The 20,049-nt window shown below is 43.2% G+C and overlaps 1 protein-coding gene across 1 annotated transcript; it reads left to right on the top strand.

Moving 5' to 3' along the window:
- The first annotated feature begins 8,787 nt into the window (after nt 1–8,787).
- RAB33B (RAB33B, member RAS oncogene family) lies at nt 8,788–17,206 on the top strand. The gene is made up of 3 exons (XM_083173512.1): nt 8,788–9,029; nt 11,536–11,794; nt 13,553–17,206. The coding sequence occupies exons 2-3, from the start codon at nt 11,555–11,557 to the stop codon at nt 13,985–13,987; spliced, it is 675 nt and encodes a 224-aa protein (XP_083029638.1). The 5' UTR covers nt 8,788–9,029; nt 11,536–11,554; the 3' UTR covers nt 13,988–17,206.
- Nucleotides 17,207–20,049: the final 2,843 nt, after the last annotated feature.

Below are 20,049 nucleotides of genomic sequence, written 5' to 3'. Positions count from 1 at the left end.
TATATCCATATACAGCAGTCGACGTTTCAACCCTCTAGGGGCCTTTGTCAAGACAATGGCCCTTATTTTGGTCGGTGCGGATATATCCGCGTGCGTTCGGCCCGCCGATGTTTTGTGTCTGCGCATGTGCAGAGGCGTCTCTGCGCATGTGCGAGCGGGGCGTACGGCAAAATCCCGCATGATATGTGAACACTCCGAACAGGGGGTGAAGAGGGGCGTGAAGGGCTATTTGGGCTCATTACCATATGCATACGCCCCGCGTTTCATGGGCGTTCCCATGCAAACGCTGGGCGTACGTATGGTAATGCGGCCGTGACGCACGTGTAGGGGGCGGACATATGACATCGACGGATGTCAGCTGCCCGCCCAGATCCCTGCTTTTGCACGGAAAAATGTCCGTGTGGTCTGAGGTTGCGGGAGCTGGTGGAGCACTCGGTCCTGCATTCGATGGTCTGCGACCATCGAATGATGGGGGAGGTTCCCTGAGATGGAGGAGGCGTATTCCGTGAAAAATACACGTGCGGTCCGTTCGGCCAGCTTCTTACCGCATACGGACGGAGTTGGCGATCCGTATGGAAGGCGGGGTTTCACACGCACGGTCCTGGTTGCATAATCGGATCCGGCCGCACCGATCAGAATAAGGGCCAATATAACAACATGTTCATGGGCACAGCAAGCAAGAGAAGTGCTTGCTGTGCCCATGAACATGTTATTATATTGTCTTGACAAAAGCCCCTAGAGGTTTGAAACGTCGACTGCTGTATATGGATATACAATAAACTAAAGCTGACTTAAGCAACATTTGCGAGTGCCCTCGCTTTTTCATTAAAGCCCTTTGGATATATGAATGGTTTTCTGAAAGGATTTCTTTAGTGGTGCACCCCAGTTTTTTCAAGACCTCTGGATGTGAGTGCGGGACTATCTGTCTGTCATATATATATATATATATATATATATATATATATATATATATATATATGCGCGCTCAGTCCACTGTATATCAGAATGTGGTCTGTCACATATGTATATTGCCCAGGTGTAGTGCTGCCTCAGCTCCCACAGAAGGCTCTTTCCGGCCTCCAAATCGTAGCACATGTAAAAAAGAATGGAGGCGCCTTGTAAGCGATAAGTAGCAAACAATTTACTCAAGTATAAAAGCTCACATACACAGGGGTTTTAAAAGATGCATAGAAATTTCGCCAGCGTCCGCATGTGCATACACACGGAAATCCTAGTTCAGCGGTTCACGGGGCTACAGCGACACAGCAATGTTTCTCCGCAAAACAGGACACAGACCAGCCGGTTCACCGTCAGGATGGACAAGCCCTCAATGGACTTCGTCAGGAGGCTTGTCTGTTGGTTTCATGAATCCGTATATATAGCCTGAAGGTCTGCTACTCAGCTGACAATCCTAATTATGGATAGCTACATTTCTGGATACTTAGCACAACGTATCATGTCTAACTACTGGTTTTTCACACTAACCAATAACTTTAAAATACATACATTTCAAAGACAATTTTATACATAATTATAAAACAATATAGAAACAGTACATGATTCAATTTAATACATAATTATAAAAGGAGAGTATAAAAATTATTAATCTATATCTATAACATTGTTCGACAGCAAACGCTCATAAAACGATGATGCACTAATACATCACTTATATAAATGCATAATATACATGTATACAGTATGAAAGGAAAGAAAGAGATAAAGAAGATGTTAGTATTATCATATGGTTTTACTTTAATCATAATACTGAACTAGGTATCTGTATAGGGTGATATTTTTAACTACTTTTTGGACGCCATTTTGTCATGTATAACCTCCATTTTGTATTTGTATAACTTCATTGATATATATATATATGTACTTTTTATTAGGATTAGTGCTTTTACAGACATATAGGCACCAGTTAGAAATATAGCTCCAATTTAAATACCAGCTGTCTTTTACCTTTGACCTCGGGTGGAAGATATAGTGTGTGGGAAGGGTAGCCAGTGTTTAGGCAAACTAATTATAATAAATATATGTTCCTGCTATCAGTATGTCTGATGGAAACTGTCTAGTAAGCTGTTTGGACTATTGTGTCCAATAACTCTGTGAACGGGAATCTTGTCATTTTGGATAATTTATATCATGTGCACAGACTGCTACATCCAGCTTCACAGAATGGGTATAAAGGCTAGAGATTTTTACATAGCGGTAGAAGTCCCCGAAGCTAGGTCTGTCTGCAGCTGACATAGAACTTCTAATCCACCTCAGTGTAATAACTCAGTAGAGTTACTAAGAGGGACCCTGAGGACGACTGGACTCTTATTCTTTAAACTACTGATGACAACCATCCGGGACAGATCTTAAAACATCTGAGATAAAAGCTGAGTATTAACTTGTTACTTATTTGCATGTTTTTATTATTGTAGCTTAAATAAATGCTTATCTTTGTTTTGAAATGTCCTGTGTCAGTCTCCATATTTAACACATTGTATGTGGCGCTGCCATATCCACAGCTGCAGAAAGAAGGTCAGCGTCAGGGCTGCGCAGTGGTTCAGAGGGTGCCATCTGACCTTTGTCACCCTGATCAGATTCATCTTCTGCTGGGCAGAGGAGCTGACAAGCATCCGCTTCTGCGAGCAACACCTGGCCATCTAGCAGAAGACGACCATACCGATTTTTTCTTGTGTATAGGGTATAAAAAGGTAGAGAACATTTTTAATTAAGAGCTAATACAGGTTGAGTATCCCTTTTCCAAATAATTCTGAAAACCATAGTCTCCAAAATATACTTTGATTTTATCATTTTTGCTAAAAACCTACTGGGGACATCTGTAACTGGCGTTACTGGGGAAATTACATGTTACTGGCACTAAATATGTGCAAGGACATGGATTGCTTGGCATTCAAATCCAGTGTCTGAGATTGTACACAAACTTTGTTTCATGTTTTAAAACCTTGTTTCATGCACAAATAAAATATATTTGTGTGTATTTCATGTACAACATAGATGCAAAATACCTCAAGATACCTCATTCTAATATAAAAATATTCCAAAATACAGAATAATCCAAAATTCTTCTATTCCCGATCATTTTGGAAAAAACAATGAGGATTCCTTGCACTATTACAAGGATTGCAGTATTGCAGACTGAAACCACTCAACCTGTAATAATATCCCACCATCAAATTGTACCAGGCAAGGCAACTACAGGTATAGCATATGGTGGGGCATAAATAAATTGTAATAAAAAAACCTCACTAAACAGCAAATATATCAGACTGAAACCAGGCATAGCATACTGTGGGGTAGAAGTAAGAAAAAAAATCATTAAACAGGACCGTGGAGTTAGGTGACAGTGGCACAGAGTGGCGGGGCAAGCAGTACATACCACACAAGAGTCTATCAGTGTTGAACAAGGTCTAGGGCAGGGGTGGGGAACCTCAGGCCCTGGGGCCATATACGGCCCCCGTAGCGGTCAGAGTGGCCCTCCCACCCACCAGGCGGCTTTGCCGGGAGTGAAGTACAGGGGAATTCTCGCGAGAGGTCGATAGTTCTCGCAAGATTCCTCTTAATCAACAGCAACTGGAGACTGTCAGTCCTATTCAGCCAAAGCATGGGACGACTGCAGCAGGACATTTTGTAAGAGACATTTTTACATATGGCCCCCGAAGGATTTTTTTCCCCACACAAACGGCCCTTGGCACAAAAAAGGTTCCCCATCCCTGGTCTAGGGAGTTTGTGTTAAAGCCTCCATTTTAGGGAGGGAGTGCGAGACTTCTGGGGGGTCAAAAGTAGAATTCACGTCTGAGGGGTGATGGTCTGGCATTCTAACTCTATATTGAAGGGTCCAGGTGGTCGATGCAGATGTTCCTGATGCAGGAATGTGGGTGAGGTCAATGTTGGAATGGTGCATGAAGCAGAGCCTGGAGAATGCAATGCCTGGGCATCAATAAGTCCACAACCAGGATCAATCTCCTTGTACCTTGGGGGGGCTTAATAGCAATAGAAACATCAGGACCCTTAATGTGGCCTGAAATCACTGCGAAATCACCTTTAAATTTCAACTTGTTTGAAGTTGCTTTTTTTTATAATTTTTTCAAAAAAAAAAAAAAAATCAGCCATTTGGCACCTGCTAAGAGCTCCCAGTGCTTTTCTTATGCCCAGTATCAGCTTTCTATGTGATTCAGCTAACAAGTTTGTCACTTTTGTGGGTCCAGGAAGGTCTCCCACAAGCCCTTCTTCAAGGTAACCTCATTAGCTGTGGAGAGGAAGTGTAATGAAGGAAGAGAATATAAGTATACCTTGTTCCAAACTTGTGTGTGGTGGTTGCTGTGTGGCAGCGGGACCCTTGTGTGCACAAAGCAGGTGAACCCCATGGAGCTACAAGGATTTTACCCAGTAGGCTTGGTCACAGTCTATAGTGTATTTTCTTAGCCTGGAAGTACACACCTTTAACAACATTTTCCACAAGTCAAAATTAGGTATTTTTGATGGTCGCCATCTGCATTCATCCAGGATAGTAAGCGGGACATTCTATAGCAGCTACAGGAATATTTATGCATTTCCTGGAGGACTATATGACTGATGTTCAAATCAGCCAATAGAATCAGTGTCACCATATGAGGCAGAGCATTAGGCTATCCTGTTTGGACACACACACACATAGGTCCATGGGGACTACACGCTGTGCACAGACTGGGGCCCCAATGCCAGACAGCAACCACCAACCAGAAATAAAAAGTAGCCACCAACCCTTTGGACAATGAAATTGTAGATCAGTGTTGCCCCTACCTTCGGTGACACCTGGTGTAGGAGGCCATTATGTAATCACCACGCACCAGAAAAGGGTTGTGGCCTGCTTTCATCACTCTGAAGATCCTGGAGAAGTAGGCGAAGACTGCTGTACCAGCTCCTACACTGTGTCAGGATCTGGGCACTGCCTATAATGTTACATTGTAGCACCACTGTAGCGAGACCCGGCACTTTGATGTCACCAGCGTGACCAGCCAAGAGGTGTTCCAGATCCCAGGTCAGACCCAAGACTTTGGAAAATGGGTATTATCTTGGCAGGTGCTAGATTATCTAATAATATGCCCTGGAGCATATATATGACAGTAATATAAATATCAGCACTTTCGTACACTGCAATACAGCTGCCAGCAGAAATGTGTTCAATAATATCAGAACAGTTACGCTTAGTGTTTTTATGCCAATAATGTATACAACAGACATTTTACAATAGTAATATAGGGGTAGATGTATGAAGCTGTGATAAGAGAGAAGTGATAAAGTGCCTGGTACTTTATCACCATCCAATCAGTTCCTGACTGTTAAACTACAGGCTGGGTTTAAAAAAAGACAGTTGGAAGCTGATTGAGCGATGATAAGTACCAGGCACTTTATCACTTCTTCATACATCTACCCCATAGTCACCAGAACTTCCATTCTTTATATATTAACATGGTATTGCAATGGCTAGTTTTGCTGGGTCTCAAAAATCAGGTAATATTCATATTTAATTCCAACTGAAGCACTGCTTAGAATTAAAAACACGACCTCAGTGTTTTGTGTGTAGTTTTCATATTCCCCTCCAGTTGCATGGGTTTCTTCCCAAAAACATACTGGTAGGTTTTATTGGACAGTTTTGTTATTATAGAATACTTAAAACTGTGGTAGAGCATGCAGGAATGGGTACACTTCACCCTTATTTTCAACCAAAACTGCATCAACCCGTTAGTGTTTGTGTGCATCCGGTGTGTGTGTTTGGCCTTGGAAGCATTCCTGGTATTGACCAATTGCCCAGAACCATTTTTAATTTTGAAATACTTCTCAAGGAGCCCATACACGCTCCGTTTTTTTGGCTCCGTTATGTACTTTTAAAGTAGACATCGTATCGGATCGTATGCCTTGTGCATGCATTGCGATCCGATACGATGTGTAGCTAGTACAAAAAGTATATGCAGCACATACTTTTTGTACCGTACTATGTGATGCGCAACGGAGCGTGTATGGGCTCCTTCAGACTTGTGTGGAACTCATCTAGGAGCAGGTAAAATGTCTATGAGACTCCGTAGGATAATGCTGTAGGAAACATTTATTTTGCTTGCAACAAATAGTAGTCCTAAAAAAAAGTTGCAAGGGTTCCTGCGCCATAAAAACACATTGCAATTTATTATTATTATTTTTTTGCATGCATGGATTTTGGTTGGTATTATACAAACACTGAGTAGCTTTATATGTACACAGTAATTTAGACTTGAGGATGTGCCTACTCTAAAAGGTGCATACACACCTTGACCAATATCATTAATTTTAGCCCTTCTGAATGATATTTGTCAAAATATCGCCAGTGTGTATGCTGCAGACAACAATGCACGGTGCCGCTGCTCATTCATCAACTGTGCAGGCAGGTCAATTTCAGCTATCTTTCACAAAAAGCTATAGAGTCTAGCAAGATTGTTTTTCATTTCATTTAGTGTGTATGCGTAAGATCGTTTGTCCAGGACATTGGGGAAGCTCAAGGGAAATTGGTCACCAATGTCTTTTATTGCATACATTGTAGTGTGTATTCACCTTAAATCTGTGTAAACATGTAAAACAGTCAGTGGCGTAACTATGATTTTTGCGCCCCCCCCCCCCGCCGTTATAGGAGGCGCCGCCCCCCCAAGTATTCCAACTGCCTGCGTAGAGTCAAACACCCCCCCCCCCTTACGCCTCTGCATGACGCCGCCGCATTCCCGCAGCGCAGATCTCCTCCAGGCTCCGGACCGTCTCCTCCTGACGTACAGTGCTAATTAAATATTACCATCACAAAATGGCTGCCCCCTAATAGCAGACAGATTTTAAGGATGCTAGAGGAGGCCGCCGCCTCCTCTAGCATCCCTACAAAAACTGTCTGCTGTTTATAATACAGCACCCTCATTAACCCCATGTTATTATTGTGGGAATACAGGAAACAAAACCAGGTCAATAATGATCACATTTATATGAATTCAACTGAATGCGAGTTGGTTTAGCATTGGGGATGTAGCTATTCAATTGTCCACATTGCGCCCGTCACAAAAGTTGGGAGCTGCAGTTCACTGCAGTTAATGCCTGGTGCTAAAGGTGCCCATACACGGTACAATTATTGTATACAATATTATATCAAATATCGCATCTCATAGGTTTTTCAGCTGTGCGATGACATGTGTGATCTCATCGCACCAAACAATTGTACCATGTATGGGTACCTTAAGGGGAGGATGCTCTAATCTCTGCGCCCCCTTACCGCCGCCCATCGTCGGTTACCGCAAACATAATTATTGCATATGCTCTAACATATGCGATAATTATGGCAAAGGACAGGTCTTGCGTTAAGAGCTGTCCTTTGCGGTGGGGGACAGCGGGTCCCACCGGGACCCGGCGGCTCCCCCCTCACCCAGCACTGCTGCGCCGGGCTCTTCTCCTCCCTACACCCTAAAGAGGATCATAGTGCAGGGAGGAGGAGGTCACATGTTAGGGGGGTCAGTGCAGGGTGGCGGTGCGGCACGTTAGAAGCCCATAGGCTTCTATGGGGCATCGCCAGATTTTTCTGGCGATGCCCCCGTCGCGATAACCCGGCAGGAAATGGTTAGAGCATCCCAAAATGCGGTAAAAACCGAGAAAATGGGGTTTCCACCACATTTTTAGTTTAGAGAATCTCCCCCTAAATCTTTAGGTTCCCAACTTAAGTGGCAGGTGTGGTGCTGTTATTGCAACAGGAAGCCCAAAGCATTGCAGCAGCACCTGTAAATTCGGATTGCTCCTCGCACTGTAGTTGGGTCAGGTCACTTTGCCCATCTCTAGTAGGGCCAATTGAAAAACTCTGGCCACTCATCGCTGGAGCTAAAATTAAAATACACCAATTGGGATTCACTATAAAGAGTTGGACACACACTGAGCTCAATCATTAACATTTAAAAACTACAAGTAAGAAGTAAACGCAATGGGTGAGATTTAATAGGATGAGATATTCAGAAAGTGAGAGATTTGGGAAGAAATCTCCAATTTTTTTAAAGCGGCAATCATTTACACTGCAAAACCAGTTTGATTTTGCAGTGTAAATGATTGCATACCCTCCAACATGACCCATTCCATTAGGTACAACATGCTCTGTTCCTGGACTTCCCTGCCAGTGGCAGTTACAGAGGTGAGGCTCCAGCACAGACCAAATCTGTCAAAGAGGGGGGTCACATCAACTTCCAGTGAGTCCAGGACAGTGATGTTTGGGGTGGCAGTAGATGTGGCTCCCCTTTTTGAATATTGGACAGTGGTGCAGCCCCAACTCTGCAACTACCACTGGCAGGGAAGTCCAGAAACAGAGCATGTTGTACCTAATGGAAGGGGTCATGTTGGAGGGTATGTGATTGCTGCTTTAAAAAACCTGGAGATTTCTTCCAAAATCTCTTACTTTCTTAATATCTCATCCTATTAAATCTCACCCACTGTTCCAGAGCTGTGACTAGGATAGACTGCAGCAAGCTCACACCGTTATTATTTACCAAGTAAACAGGAGAGATAAAGTACAAACCAGCTTCTGTCATTTTGCAGAAAGTGCTACAACCATGGCAGCATTTGATTGGCTGATATGAGCGAATGCACATGTTGCACTGAATATATAAATGGTTTATAAACCATGGGCACATGTTCTTCCTGTAAACTCGATGCATATGCGGCCATCTTCCTTCTGGGCGTCGGAGCGTACATGTTTACTATCTGCCCAGCACCATCATGGCGGCTGTGTGAAAGGGTGGTGGCAGGAGGCGGCGCCAGTAGTGATGAGGGCTGGGCGATGAAAATGCCAAATCAGCGCCCGGCCGCTCAGCAGCTCCAGCAGGGGCAGCAACGGTAGCTGCGGGCCAGGGCTGAAGAGGAACTGTGACTGTATTTCCGCCACAGGCCAGGCCACTATCCCACCCGTTACTCCAGGCTCCTGCTGTGCGTGTTGTGACCCGCTCCCCCGGGCTCCTTATCTATTGTTCCGGGACGCAACAGCCCGCCCGGTGAGTAGTAAGCGTCCGTGGACGCGCGCTGGTGCTCGTGCACGCGCATCCTCTACACAGCTGTGCGCGTGATGCCGGGCACCACACACCGCTCCATCGCCCGGCAGGGCCAGCAGCCTTGGCCAAACACCCAAGCCCCTGTGCGTCTGCACCCATTCCAGATACTTGTTGTTGATCTATAGAAGCAGCACCCAGTATAGCTACTGTAGCTCCTCCGTGTGATCCAACATCTGTTGGACCCCCTCACTGTGCAGCTTATGCAACCGCAGCCGCTTAATAACCACTTATTTATCATGTCATTTTGTTGCTTGGTACACGAATACAAAATATTCATGTGATTATAACGTTTCATAGTCACAGGTCAACATATCCTGCACAAGCAATCTGTATAACTACATATGTGACATGGCCAGTAGTTTGGTGATGACACGTATATTAATAGCCCAAATTAGCTGGAAGCGTGCCAGCTGGGCAACCCTGCTGATGGTATTCTGTTCGCCAGATGTAGAGTTACATGAACTTTTTAAAGCACACATTAATTTTGTCAAAAATATGATAAAAATCCCATATAATAAAAGGCTAACGCTGCTCTCTATATATAGGGGGCATTTAAGGGTTGCCTGGGCTGGCAGCCATAGTTTGCACCTGGTGGAGTAATTTAAAGGAGCATACCGTTTTGGTATGCACCGCTCCTGCAGACATTACCATTATGCAGGTTGACTACCCTCCCGTAATGGTGGGGTAGGTCCTGGAAATCGAGTCAACCTCCTGGACCCCCAGAAAGTTAGGCAAGCCTCCAAGAATCCATGCAGCCTCCCGCGACCCCCTGCCTGGCGTCCGTGGGAGCAAATGATGCAAATCGCGTCACTGTAGCCCAGTGGGGCCACAAAGATGACATCACATTGGCCACACCCCCACACTGGTGATCTGCTGGCCGCTCCACCCACTCCTGCCTCACTCAACTGGCTGCCCTTGGGAGGGCAACCAGGATGTAGGCAACTATGCCATTATGATGTTCCGTCGTTTTGATGGGCTGGTACTGGGTGTAGATATAATTGTATTAAACTAGCATTGTTTTTTTTTAGGAAAAATGATGCACAATTCCTTTTGGTCATTAACACCTCTCCCCATGGATGCAGCTTAATTTTTCATATCGTGAAGCTACGTGTGTAGCGGCGTTCCTGGTGACATCACTATACAATATCTAGTGTTCATTGTAGCACCGGCCATATTTGAAAACCCATGCATGAAAACATGTTCCTCTTCCTTGCCTGGGGTGTTGCTGTCTGCTGTGGTGTTTCTAGCACAGGTCTGGTTTGCATGTCAGTGCTGATATACAGACCACACTTTGCTAGAAGCCCTACAGCAGACAGCGACACCCCAGGCAGGGAAGAGGAACTGCATGGGTTTTCAAAGATGGCGGGTGCTAGAATGAACACTACAATATCATTCAGTGTGTATGCGCGATAACATTCAGCCAGTGGCATTACCGACATAGTTAACTATATGGGGGGTGGCCAGAATTACCCAGGGTGTATGCACCATAAGGAATAATGCAACCCTACTTTTAATTAATACAGGTATTTAGACATCTCCTCAAAGATCTATGCTGTTTATAGAATTATTTTGTCACAGAACTCCAAGGTGACCTGTAATATCCCTATACCTGCTACTGTCATTTCTATTATCCACCTGTAATTTCTATGATCCTTAAATCATACAGAGCTTTTAAATGCTCCATATGATTTATGACTACAAGACTGTAGAATCCATACATTTATTCCTGCTGATACGCTTATCAAATGAATATATTCCAAATGAACATGTATATTTCATGTTTTTTTCATTCATATTTGCTCTAGTGCAGGTATTCCCAATCTCAGTCCTTGAGACACTGATTTAGATTCAGTCAAAATAACTGCGGTACCAAATAATCAGTCACTGGGTTGTAAAAAAAAAAAAAAAAAAAAATACTACCCCCCCATCTTCTGACTAGTGAACGCAACCTTCTTGATGCAGAAGACACCACTTCAGAATGTGAGTGATTACAACCTAATTAAGCTACTTGGAAACGTTCAATTGCTTAATTAGCCCTCAGGGTGGTGCCGCCAGGGTCCCAGAGCAAATCCATCTAATTTTTCCTTAAATTAATGATTTTAGGAAAAAAATCAGACTTGCTCTGGAGGTGCGTGAAAAAGACGCAGCGATTTCTACAGAAATCAATGCATCTCATTTTCTGTCCTGTAACTAAATACCAAAACCCTGCAGTATCCAATTAGCGGCCATTTTTATTGGCCCAAAATGGACCCGCAATAGTGCAAAAACACATTGGATCAGGGATAAGTTCTAGCGGCTGCTTATTGGGAATTATGCATTTTGTCCCTCAGGCATCAGGGCTAATAGGCTAGCTGCTAGAGAGAGAGCGCTATATTTAGTAAATACAATTATTATTGTTTAGTTTGATGCGATAATGGTCTCTAGTTATAATGATTCATTTGTGTTGCAGGGTTGGGCTGTGGACCAGTATGTCTGCCAGTGGCGACAGAGGCTTTGAATCGTCATTGGAGGCTAGTATAAACAGCACCTGCTCTTATGTATCCACCCGTGCTCGGATTTTTAAGATCATTGTGATTGGAGACTCAAATGTTGGGAAGACCTGCTTGACTTACAGATTCTGCACCAGCTATTTCCCTGACCGCACCGAGGCTACCATAGGAGTGGACTTTAGGGAAAGGAGTGTAGAAATAAATGGAGAAAGAATAAAGGTGAAAAGCATTGAAATTTACTATTTCTGAATGAATATTTGTTGAAAATATGTATACAGGTTGAGTATCCCTTATCCAAAATGCTTGGGACCAGAAGAAATTTGGATAACGGATTATTCCGTATTTCAGAATATTTGTATTTACATATCATGTGCTGCTGTTACAGAAGTCCCCTGTAGTGCTTTTAGCAAGATTTTTTTTAATTTTTTTTGCCAATGTACAAATGATATTATGTTGTTAATGATTTCCCTTGAGCTTCCAAACTTGTGATACAGTGCTTATGGTTGTTGTATAGTTCACAGACCGTGTCACGTTAGACATGGATCAGTTTGACGGTGACAAAAGTTAGACACGTAGACAAGTAAAAATGTTAACATGGAAAATCTGGACACATGAGAAGGTTGACATGAGTTTCTCCCAGATTATTCTTGCACTGGCAATATCCTCAAAGGCTGCATATGTGAACAACAGGGAACAACGCTAGCGACTCCCAGGAGCGCACATTTAGTATGTACACACTATACAATGTGAACAACTAATTATAACGAATGATAAATTGGTCATAAAATCGCATAATGAGTACCCATCTTAAAGTTTAGAAATATATGGTAAATGCATAATTATGGATAGAATCAGTTATACATAACACAAACGGGTACTTGTGTATTAGCAGGGCGCCCACTAAGCTATTTGCTTAGTGGGCTATTCTGCATAGTGAAATCGCATTGCATACATTTTTTCTATGCGATGAGATGCGATTTTTTTTTTTTCATTGTATAAGCGCCCATACCATGAGATGTGATGGTACTTCATTTGAAATGCACCCATGCACATCCTCACTATCGACGTCACCCCGAAGCGTGGCGAGCGGATGCGATTACACGTCCTCCCGACCTTTTCATACCCCCACTATCCAAGTCGGCGTGGAGTTGACTTTATAAAGTGTGGTGAGCCCGAAGCGTGGCGATCGCGCGCGGATTACTTTACATGTATTACGCTTTGGCTCGCTGCGCTCGCCACACTTTATAAAATCAACTCCACGCCGACGTGGATAGTGGGGGTATGAAAAGGTCGGCGGACGCGTAATCGCGTCTGCTCGCCACGCTTCGGGGGTGACGTGGATAGTGAGGGGGTGCATTTAAAATGAAGTACCATCACATCTCATGGTATGGGTGCTTATACAATGAAAAATCACATCGCACAGAAAAATTGTATGCAATGCGATGCGATTTTCCTACGGTGCCGTACATATGAAAATTGGGCGCCCTGCAAATACACAAGTACCCACAAACGTGTATCTGTCTAATCGGTACTTCCTCATCTTTGCGGCCACCACTTAAACCAGTTACATTAGCCGCTTTCAGAATAGCATCATCGTCCCCTCGCAGGCTCGGTGGTTCACTTCACTCGCCACAACTTAACTAAAGGTAATAGATGGTGGCAGGACCCAGGGTGGTGTGCGGTGCGCTTCGTAAGTTCTGTAGCGTAAGCGGTGGCCGCAAGATGAGGAAGCACCGTCTATATTGTTGTCGATGGTGTCAAACTCAGCAAATAGTAATGTTCATTTGACACACACGAACACCCGGGTAGTACTGGCCATTAGGAAATGTCTAAATAGAGCTAAGCGGTTTTTTATATACCTAGCCTTATACTAATATGTTGTGTATTTTAGATTTTCATTTCACTTTAACCTGCATAAAATACATGATGCCCAATGATTGCAATACTTTACATTTTGGTATATTTTTGATTTTTCAGATTCAGTTGTGGGACACGGCCGGGCAGGAGCGCTTCCGGAAGAGTATGGTGCAGCACTATTATAGGAATGTGCATGCTGTGGTGTTTGTGTATGACGTCACTAACATGGCCAGTTTCCGCAGCCTGCCAGCCTGGATAGAAGAGTGCAAGCAGCATTTGCTCACAAATGACGTGCCCCGAATTCTGGTTGGCAATAAGTGTGATCTAAAGGACTCCATTCAAGTGCCCACTGACTTGGCTCAGAAGTTTGCCGACTCTCACAGCATGCCTATGTTTGAGACCTCTGCCAAGAATACCACTGACCACGTAGAGGCTATTTTCATGACTCTAGCACACAAGCTCAAGAGCCACAAGCCAATGGTTTTGAGTCAGCCCCCAGAGAGCACAGTAGAGCTAAATTCAGGAGCAAAGACCTCCTTTCCGTGTGGATGCTAGATTTCTGTTTTATTGAACTAAAATGCAGTGAGCGGGCATCGATGCAGAAGTCTGGGTACATAGGCACCAGGGCGATGCATGGTATCACAGAGTCCAGGCTAAGGCATGTGCTGTTCATGGGCGTTCAAATGAGCCCAGTTGTAACCGTTGGTGTACAGTGGTCTCCTCTGAACAGGGACTGTTTGGGGACTCAGCCATTGGAGCTCTGTGGTTTTCTTTTATGTTGTATTTATCCCTCTTCTGAAAGTGGAAAACCTTTTGGCAAGTGCAATTTTAATTATTAAAAAAGGTGAAGGTCCGTGTGCTTTATTAGTAAGCATTATTTACACCAGTTGTTCTGGTTTACATTCCATTTGCCTGTGTTCTTGTTTGTGCCAATAGCCTTTTATACACCTGTTATGCTGTGATGCCCTTGATTGGACTGGAGATGTGGGCACAGCAACAAAGCAGCCCTGGCACAAACAGATTTACTTCTACATCTCTGTATGCTGTGATTAATTTGGTGCTGCCCATGAACTGGGTGCAATGTGCTTTATAACACAGTATTAGTAATGTTTTAGGGAAGTGGCTGTGAGTAATGTTGAGTTCTTTGAGTCAAGCAAGGTCAGTTCCGTATCTGCAGCTAGTCTGCCAAAGGGAAAGTAAAGTATTCATTGGCCTGAGTATGACTGTGCAAAACCTATAATGTAGGCATTACTGACCGGCACACAGGCTTATTGCTCTTTTACCTTAAATTGTGTCCTTATCTTTGTTGTTTCCTGCTATTTGTATACATTTCATTTTTTAAGCAGTTGCTTTCATTTTACATGTTACTGAAAACAAGCAGTGGCTCCTATAGCACAAAACTCTTTTTATGTGTTTTTGTTTTGTTTTTTACACGTTAAAAAAAAAAAAAGTACCATATATGTGAACAAAACGTCATTTAAGTATTACATTTTGCCTTCCATACATTATATACTAAATATGTGTCCTGTAATATTAGGTTTCTGTGAGCTGTCATTTTGTCAATGACCTCACTAAGCTGCGGCAAGGAAGACATGGTCCCATCTGCTAATCCACTGTTATGTATATACCTCTTAACGCCATGTATATATACCTCGTAAACTGTTTGTTCCCAATCTATAGGTCTCTTGGTGCTGGCAAGTACCTGACTGTTTTAGTAACTGTGGTTCCCAAATTTTGTTGTATCACGGCAAGTAAGTTGTGCCTTCTTTTTGTCATTCTTGTGTTAAGTTATGGGGTGGAGGACAGGTTTTGCTTCTGGTTGTCCACATTTTATAATAGGCAAAACCATAGCTAGTGGCTGCTCATTGCGTTGAACATAAATCATTTTATTTCATCTTGGAACACCAACCTGTGGCATCCCAGGGTGACTTGGCACAGGTTGGGAACCTCTGGTGTACACCATTTTACATGTGTGTGCGTTTTATGAAACTGATTTAGCAGGTATTTGACCATCACAGGGAAACGTCTGCCACGGTTTATAAATACCTACTTACATGGCCTGTTTCTATATGAATAATACTGTACATTTTGCGTAATCTGTGGGAAGCACATAACTGAATGCAAGTTACTCTGATGTTTATCTTGTATGCTAAAATAGTTCATGAAGTTTTTATAAAAAAAAAAAAAAAAAGTTTTGTCCAAGATAACTCGACTGATTCCTTCATGAACTGAGGGCCTGCATGAAATTGGGCAATTATGAAAGGTTGACGTTTTATTTTTAGTATAACTGCAAGAGAACAGTGGGATCCTGAGATTTCCCAGCGCTATCTTAAATGAACAGATAGGGGTCAATCTAATCCCTGCTATTTTGATTGAGTGCAAGTAAATGCGGTGCTATGCCGTAATTATGATCCTGCCATCTTGCATATTTAATCTGCAGCCCCCATAGAACTGCGAGCAAAAATCATCTGAGCCAGCCACTAAAAGGGGCCATGAGGGATGTGTGTTTTGGGTATTGTTGCTGATATTTACATGCCGCATCCCTTGGAAGGGATTAGGAGTGACCCATAGATTTAAACTCCAGGTATCTGGTTAGTTGCACTCTTAACTGCAATAAAATCGGTACATTGAAGGACTTGTAGCGTAGCAAAATATTAATAACCATCTCCTAGAGCTGAGGAACAAGGCCAGTGTTTTGCACGCTCTGGAATACTTGAAATGTCTGCTATTGCAGGTTTGTCAGGGGTGATGCTGGATTGTCTCAGATGACATCTCCTTTTCAGATTCCCCAGGAAGGGTTAGACATTACATGAGAACACATTTGCTTTTTTTGGGTGAAATAGAAAAAAAGTGTTCAGTTTACTAACAAAAGGGATGAACGCCTGCGCCAGTATACAGATCTTGCATGTTGGTTATATAGTAAATTGCCTAGCCTGCAGTTACCACTGATGTGCAGCTATGGCTATACATAATGCAGGTTGGATTGAGAATGTGCTTAAGGTAGGAATACCAATGTTCTATATGTAGCCTTTAAAATAGAGAAAAAATAATATATAATTTCTCTGTCGGAGTGTAATGAATGTTGCTCCTGCAACTATGTCAAAAGGGAACTCCTGTGTAACGTATGGTGTTTGTGAATGTTCCTGTAAACGTGAGATGGATTCAGAAAACCCATTAGTTGCCTTGTGTTTACTTATGAAGCTCTGCAGTGGAGATACTCTAAAACATGGGTCTTCAAACTGGCCCTCCAGATGTTGTGAAACTACAAATCCCAGCATGCCTTGCCACAGTTTTGTAGTTTCACATCTGGAGGGCCGCAGTTTGAAGACCCATGCTCTAAAAGCTTCTTACAAAGCTTACATATACACATCACAACAAAAATGCTAATGTGGAGGTGTTTTTTTTTTTTTTTTTTTTTTTTTTTTTACATTTTATACAAAATATTCAAGCATTGTTAATAAATAGTACAGCGGATGGGTTATTATTGATAGCATTTTCTTTTCGATCACCTCATTTATATTTCAAATAAAAGGGAAATGAGCAGTTTTTTTATGTTTTTTTTTTTTTTTTTTTTGTACATAAACTATGCAATGTCTGTTTTTACAATATGTCTACTGGTAGATGTACTGTATAGTCTTCTTTTTAATGTGTTTAGTATGGTTTCCGTTGTGTTACGGCATTCATTTTGGAGGGGATAGACAGAACGTTACCTCTTCTTGTCCTGATAATGGCTTATTTACACTTTAAATCATGATAATGCTGCTTTTTAAATTTTCTTCTAACTGGTTGTGATTTGTAATGTCTCATGTTACTCCTGTTCACATGTCTGCACAGTATCCATGAACGTTTAGATTCCAATAAATATTGCTAATGTGATTACAAGACTTCTCCTTTCTTTACGTTGTGTTGCGTTTTTATTTTTCTTCTTCTTGTGCTCTACTCATTGCTACATATTATACCTGTACACCCTCTTTCCTCGATTTCTTATCACCATAGGTAAGGAAGCATTTTATGGTCATTCAGACATATTATGTATATGAAACTTATGTAACGAAAGCTGGGTACTCATTAGTAGATCTATCTACAGACTGATCGGGAAGCGTGTTCTTCATACATGCTGCCCGATCGGTTGGGACTGACATCACAAATAAGTGGGTGCATTTGCTTGCACTCGCCCACTGAGCTGTTGATCACAGTCTATTGTACGGGCAAATGGCTCGGCTGATCCCCCGTACACACAGCATGATGTGCTGCTATATCTGGCATCGGCTATCCTTACAGCCGACATGAGATATCTCTGAACGACACTGTTCACCGATATATCGATGATTACACACTGGCTGATATACGCACCTTTTACTTGTCTGAACAACTACTTTCATACATTTTCTGGGATCAGATGTTCATCCAAGTAGTTAAGCTAGCCACACTTAAAGATAAAAGCTGGGTACACATTGGGGGTCATTCTGGTTGACTCGCAAAGCTGCGAATTTTACAGCTTTGCAATGAGACTAAATGCTGCCTGAATTCCCCCCCTCACACGACCATCAAATAATTTCTTAAGCGTTCGCAAATCTTAAGGTGGCCATACATCAGAAAGATATTGTACCAATCATACAATCTCAATTGATTGTAAGATGGATTGTATGCAGATTGTATGCACATCTTATGTACACAATCATACAATCAATCAGCAGATGGATTGTATGACTGATTGTATGATGGATTGTATGCGGATTGTATGCACATCTTGTATACACAATCATGCTGCAGATGGATTGTATGACTGATTGTATGATGGATTGTATGCAGATTGTGTGTCCAAAAACCACCAAGGACTGCCGGGATTTCAAGGGAAATTGTACACAATCATGAGCACAATCGATCTTAAGATCGATCTTTCTGATGTATGGCCAGCTTAAGTCACTCTCTGGTGATTAAGATTTGCGGCGCCCTGCTACATGAACAGGGCGGACAGTTGCAGCGCCATTTGCATGGGAACGTTCCCATGGGCGTGCCTCATGCCCCCGCCCTGCTCCATGCAAACAGGCCGGCGACTATACAAGTTGCCGCGTATGCGCAGGGAAGCAAATAGATCAGAATGATTTCCATTAGCCGATGTGTACCCATCATGATATCGGGAGCAGCTGGGATGCCTGCCTCAGCAAGTGTATACACATTTGCTGATGTGGAGTGTGACCAGCCATAGTGGGCAGAATCGCTAACGAAATAGTGGTTACGCACTAGACCAGGCATGGCCAAGCTATGGCCCTCCAGCTGTTATGAAACTACAAGTCCCATCATGCCTTGCCACAGTTTTGCTATTAGAGAATGCTAAAACTATGGCAAGGCATGCTGGGATGTGTAGTTTCACAACAGCTGGAGGGCCACAGTTTGGACATGCCTGCACTAGACAATATGCATGAAAATACTGTTATTTAATATATTGTCTAGTGTGTTCACACCTTAGCACTATAACAACCAATGAACACAGCTTCAATTGTTTAATATGACCTAGAGAAGAGATGATTATTCTGACCTTGCTCGCAGATGCAGTGTTTATGTTATGCAGGCCAGTCACGTGCAAACCAGTATTTTTATTATGGCTCATGCTTTTGTGTATTGATACATTGGGCCTTATTCTGATTGAGTAGGATGACTGCGTGTGCGGACGGGCACTGAGTGTTCTTAACCCCGCCTATCGTACTGATCGCTCACGCTGTCTGAATGCGGTAGGACGCAAAGCGAATGGACAGCAAGTGGATGTTTCATGTGAACACCCACTTGCTGGCCTGTGGGAACCTCCCCCATCCTCTGATGACCATTGAATGATGGACCGAGCGATCAGGCAGCCACGAGTGCTCCAGACCACTCGGACAGTTGTCCGTGTGAAGGCAGGGATATGGGTGGGCAGCTGACATCCGGCTATGTCAGCTGTCCGCCTCCCCCACACATGCCTCAGAACCGCATTTCCATATGTGTTTTCATGAGAACGCCCATGAAATGCGGCACATACGCATATGGTAATAAGTCCAAACAGCCCTTCACGCCCCTCTCCACCCCCTGCCCTGTTGGTCCCGTACGATCGTTTTCCGCACGGAATTCACGCCGTGGTCGGACGCGCAAGGGGTACGCAGAAGCGCCTCTGCACATGCAAAACATTGGCCGTCCAACCGCACACGCAGCCGTCCGACTCAATCAGAATAAGGCCCTTAGTCATGCTGAAACAGGAATCTTGTTACAAAGTTGCTATGTCATTGTATACTGTAGTATGAAGATTCTATGGGCAGCAGTGATTTAGTACCATGGTCTTCTAGCTCTATGGACATGATCGCCATTCCAACCAGCGCCCCAGTGCTTTGGAGCCTGCATTTTTCACTGTACATCTGGTTACTCCGGTGTTTTCCCACAATCCTAAAATCTATTGGTAGGTCAATTGGTTTTTGACCCCCCCTAGCATGTATGTATATGGTAGGGAATGTATATTATAATACCGGCCATAAACTAGGCCAACTTTCATCTAACTAGTTAGTTGGATGGAATAAAAATCTGGTACTGGATGGGAGCAAATGTAGTTTGTAATTCAGTCATATGCTCCCAAAATCTGAAACTGACCA

Source organism: Crinia signifera, chromosome 1 (assembly GCF_055691185.1).
Source record: "Crinia signifera chromosome 1, ASM5569118v1, whole genome shotgun sequence".
NCBI classification, from domain to species: domain Eukaryota; kingdom Metazoa; phylum Chordata; class Amphibia; order Anura; family Myobatrachidae; genus Crinia; species Crinia signifera.
This window is presented reverse-complemented; position numbering and strand designations above follow the sequence as displayed.

What these genes read in the sequence shown, in the direction of transcription:
- RAB33B (XM_083173512.1), top strand. Translation starts at nt 11,555, where the DNA reads ATGTCTGCCAGTGGCGACAGAGGCTTTGAATCGTCATTGGAGGCTAGT. An exon ending in TAAATGGAGAAAGAATAAAG is followed by an intron (nt 11,795 to 13,552) that starts GTGAAAAGCATT and finishes TTGATTTTTCAG; the next exon opens with ATTCAGTTGTGGGACACGGC.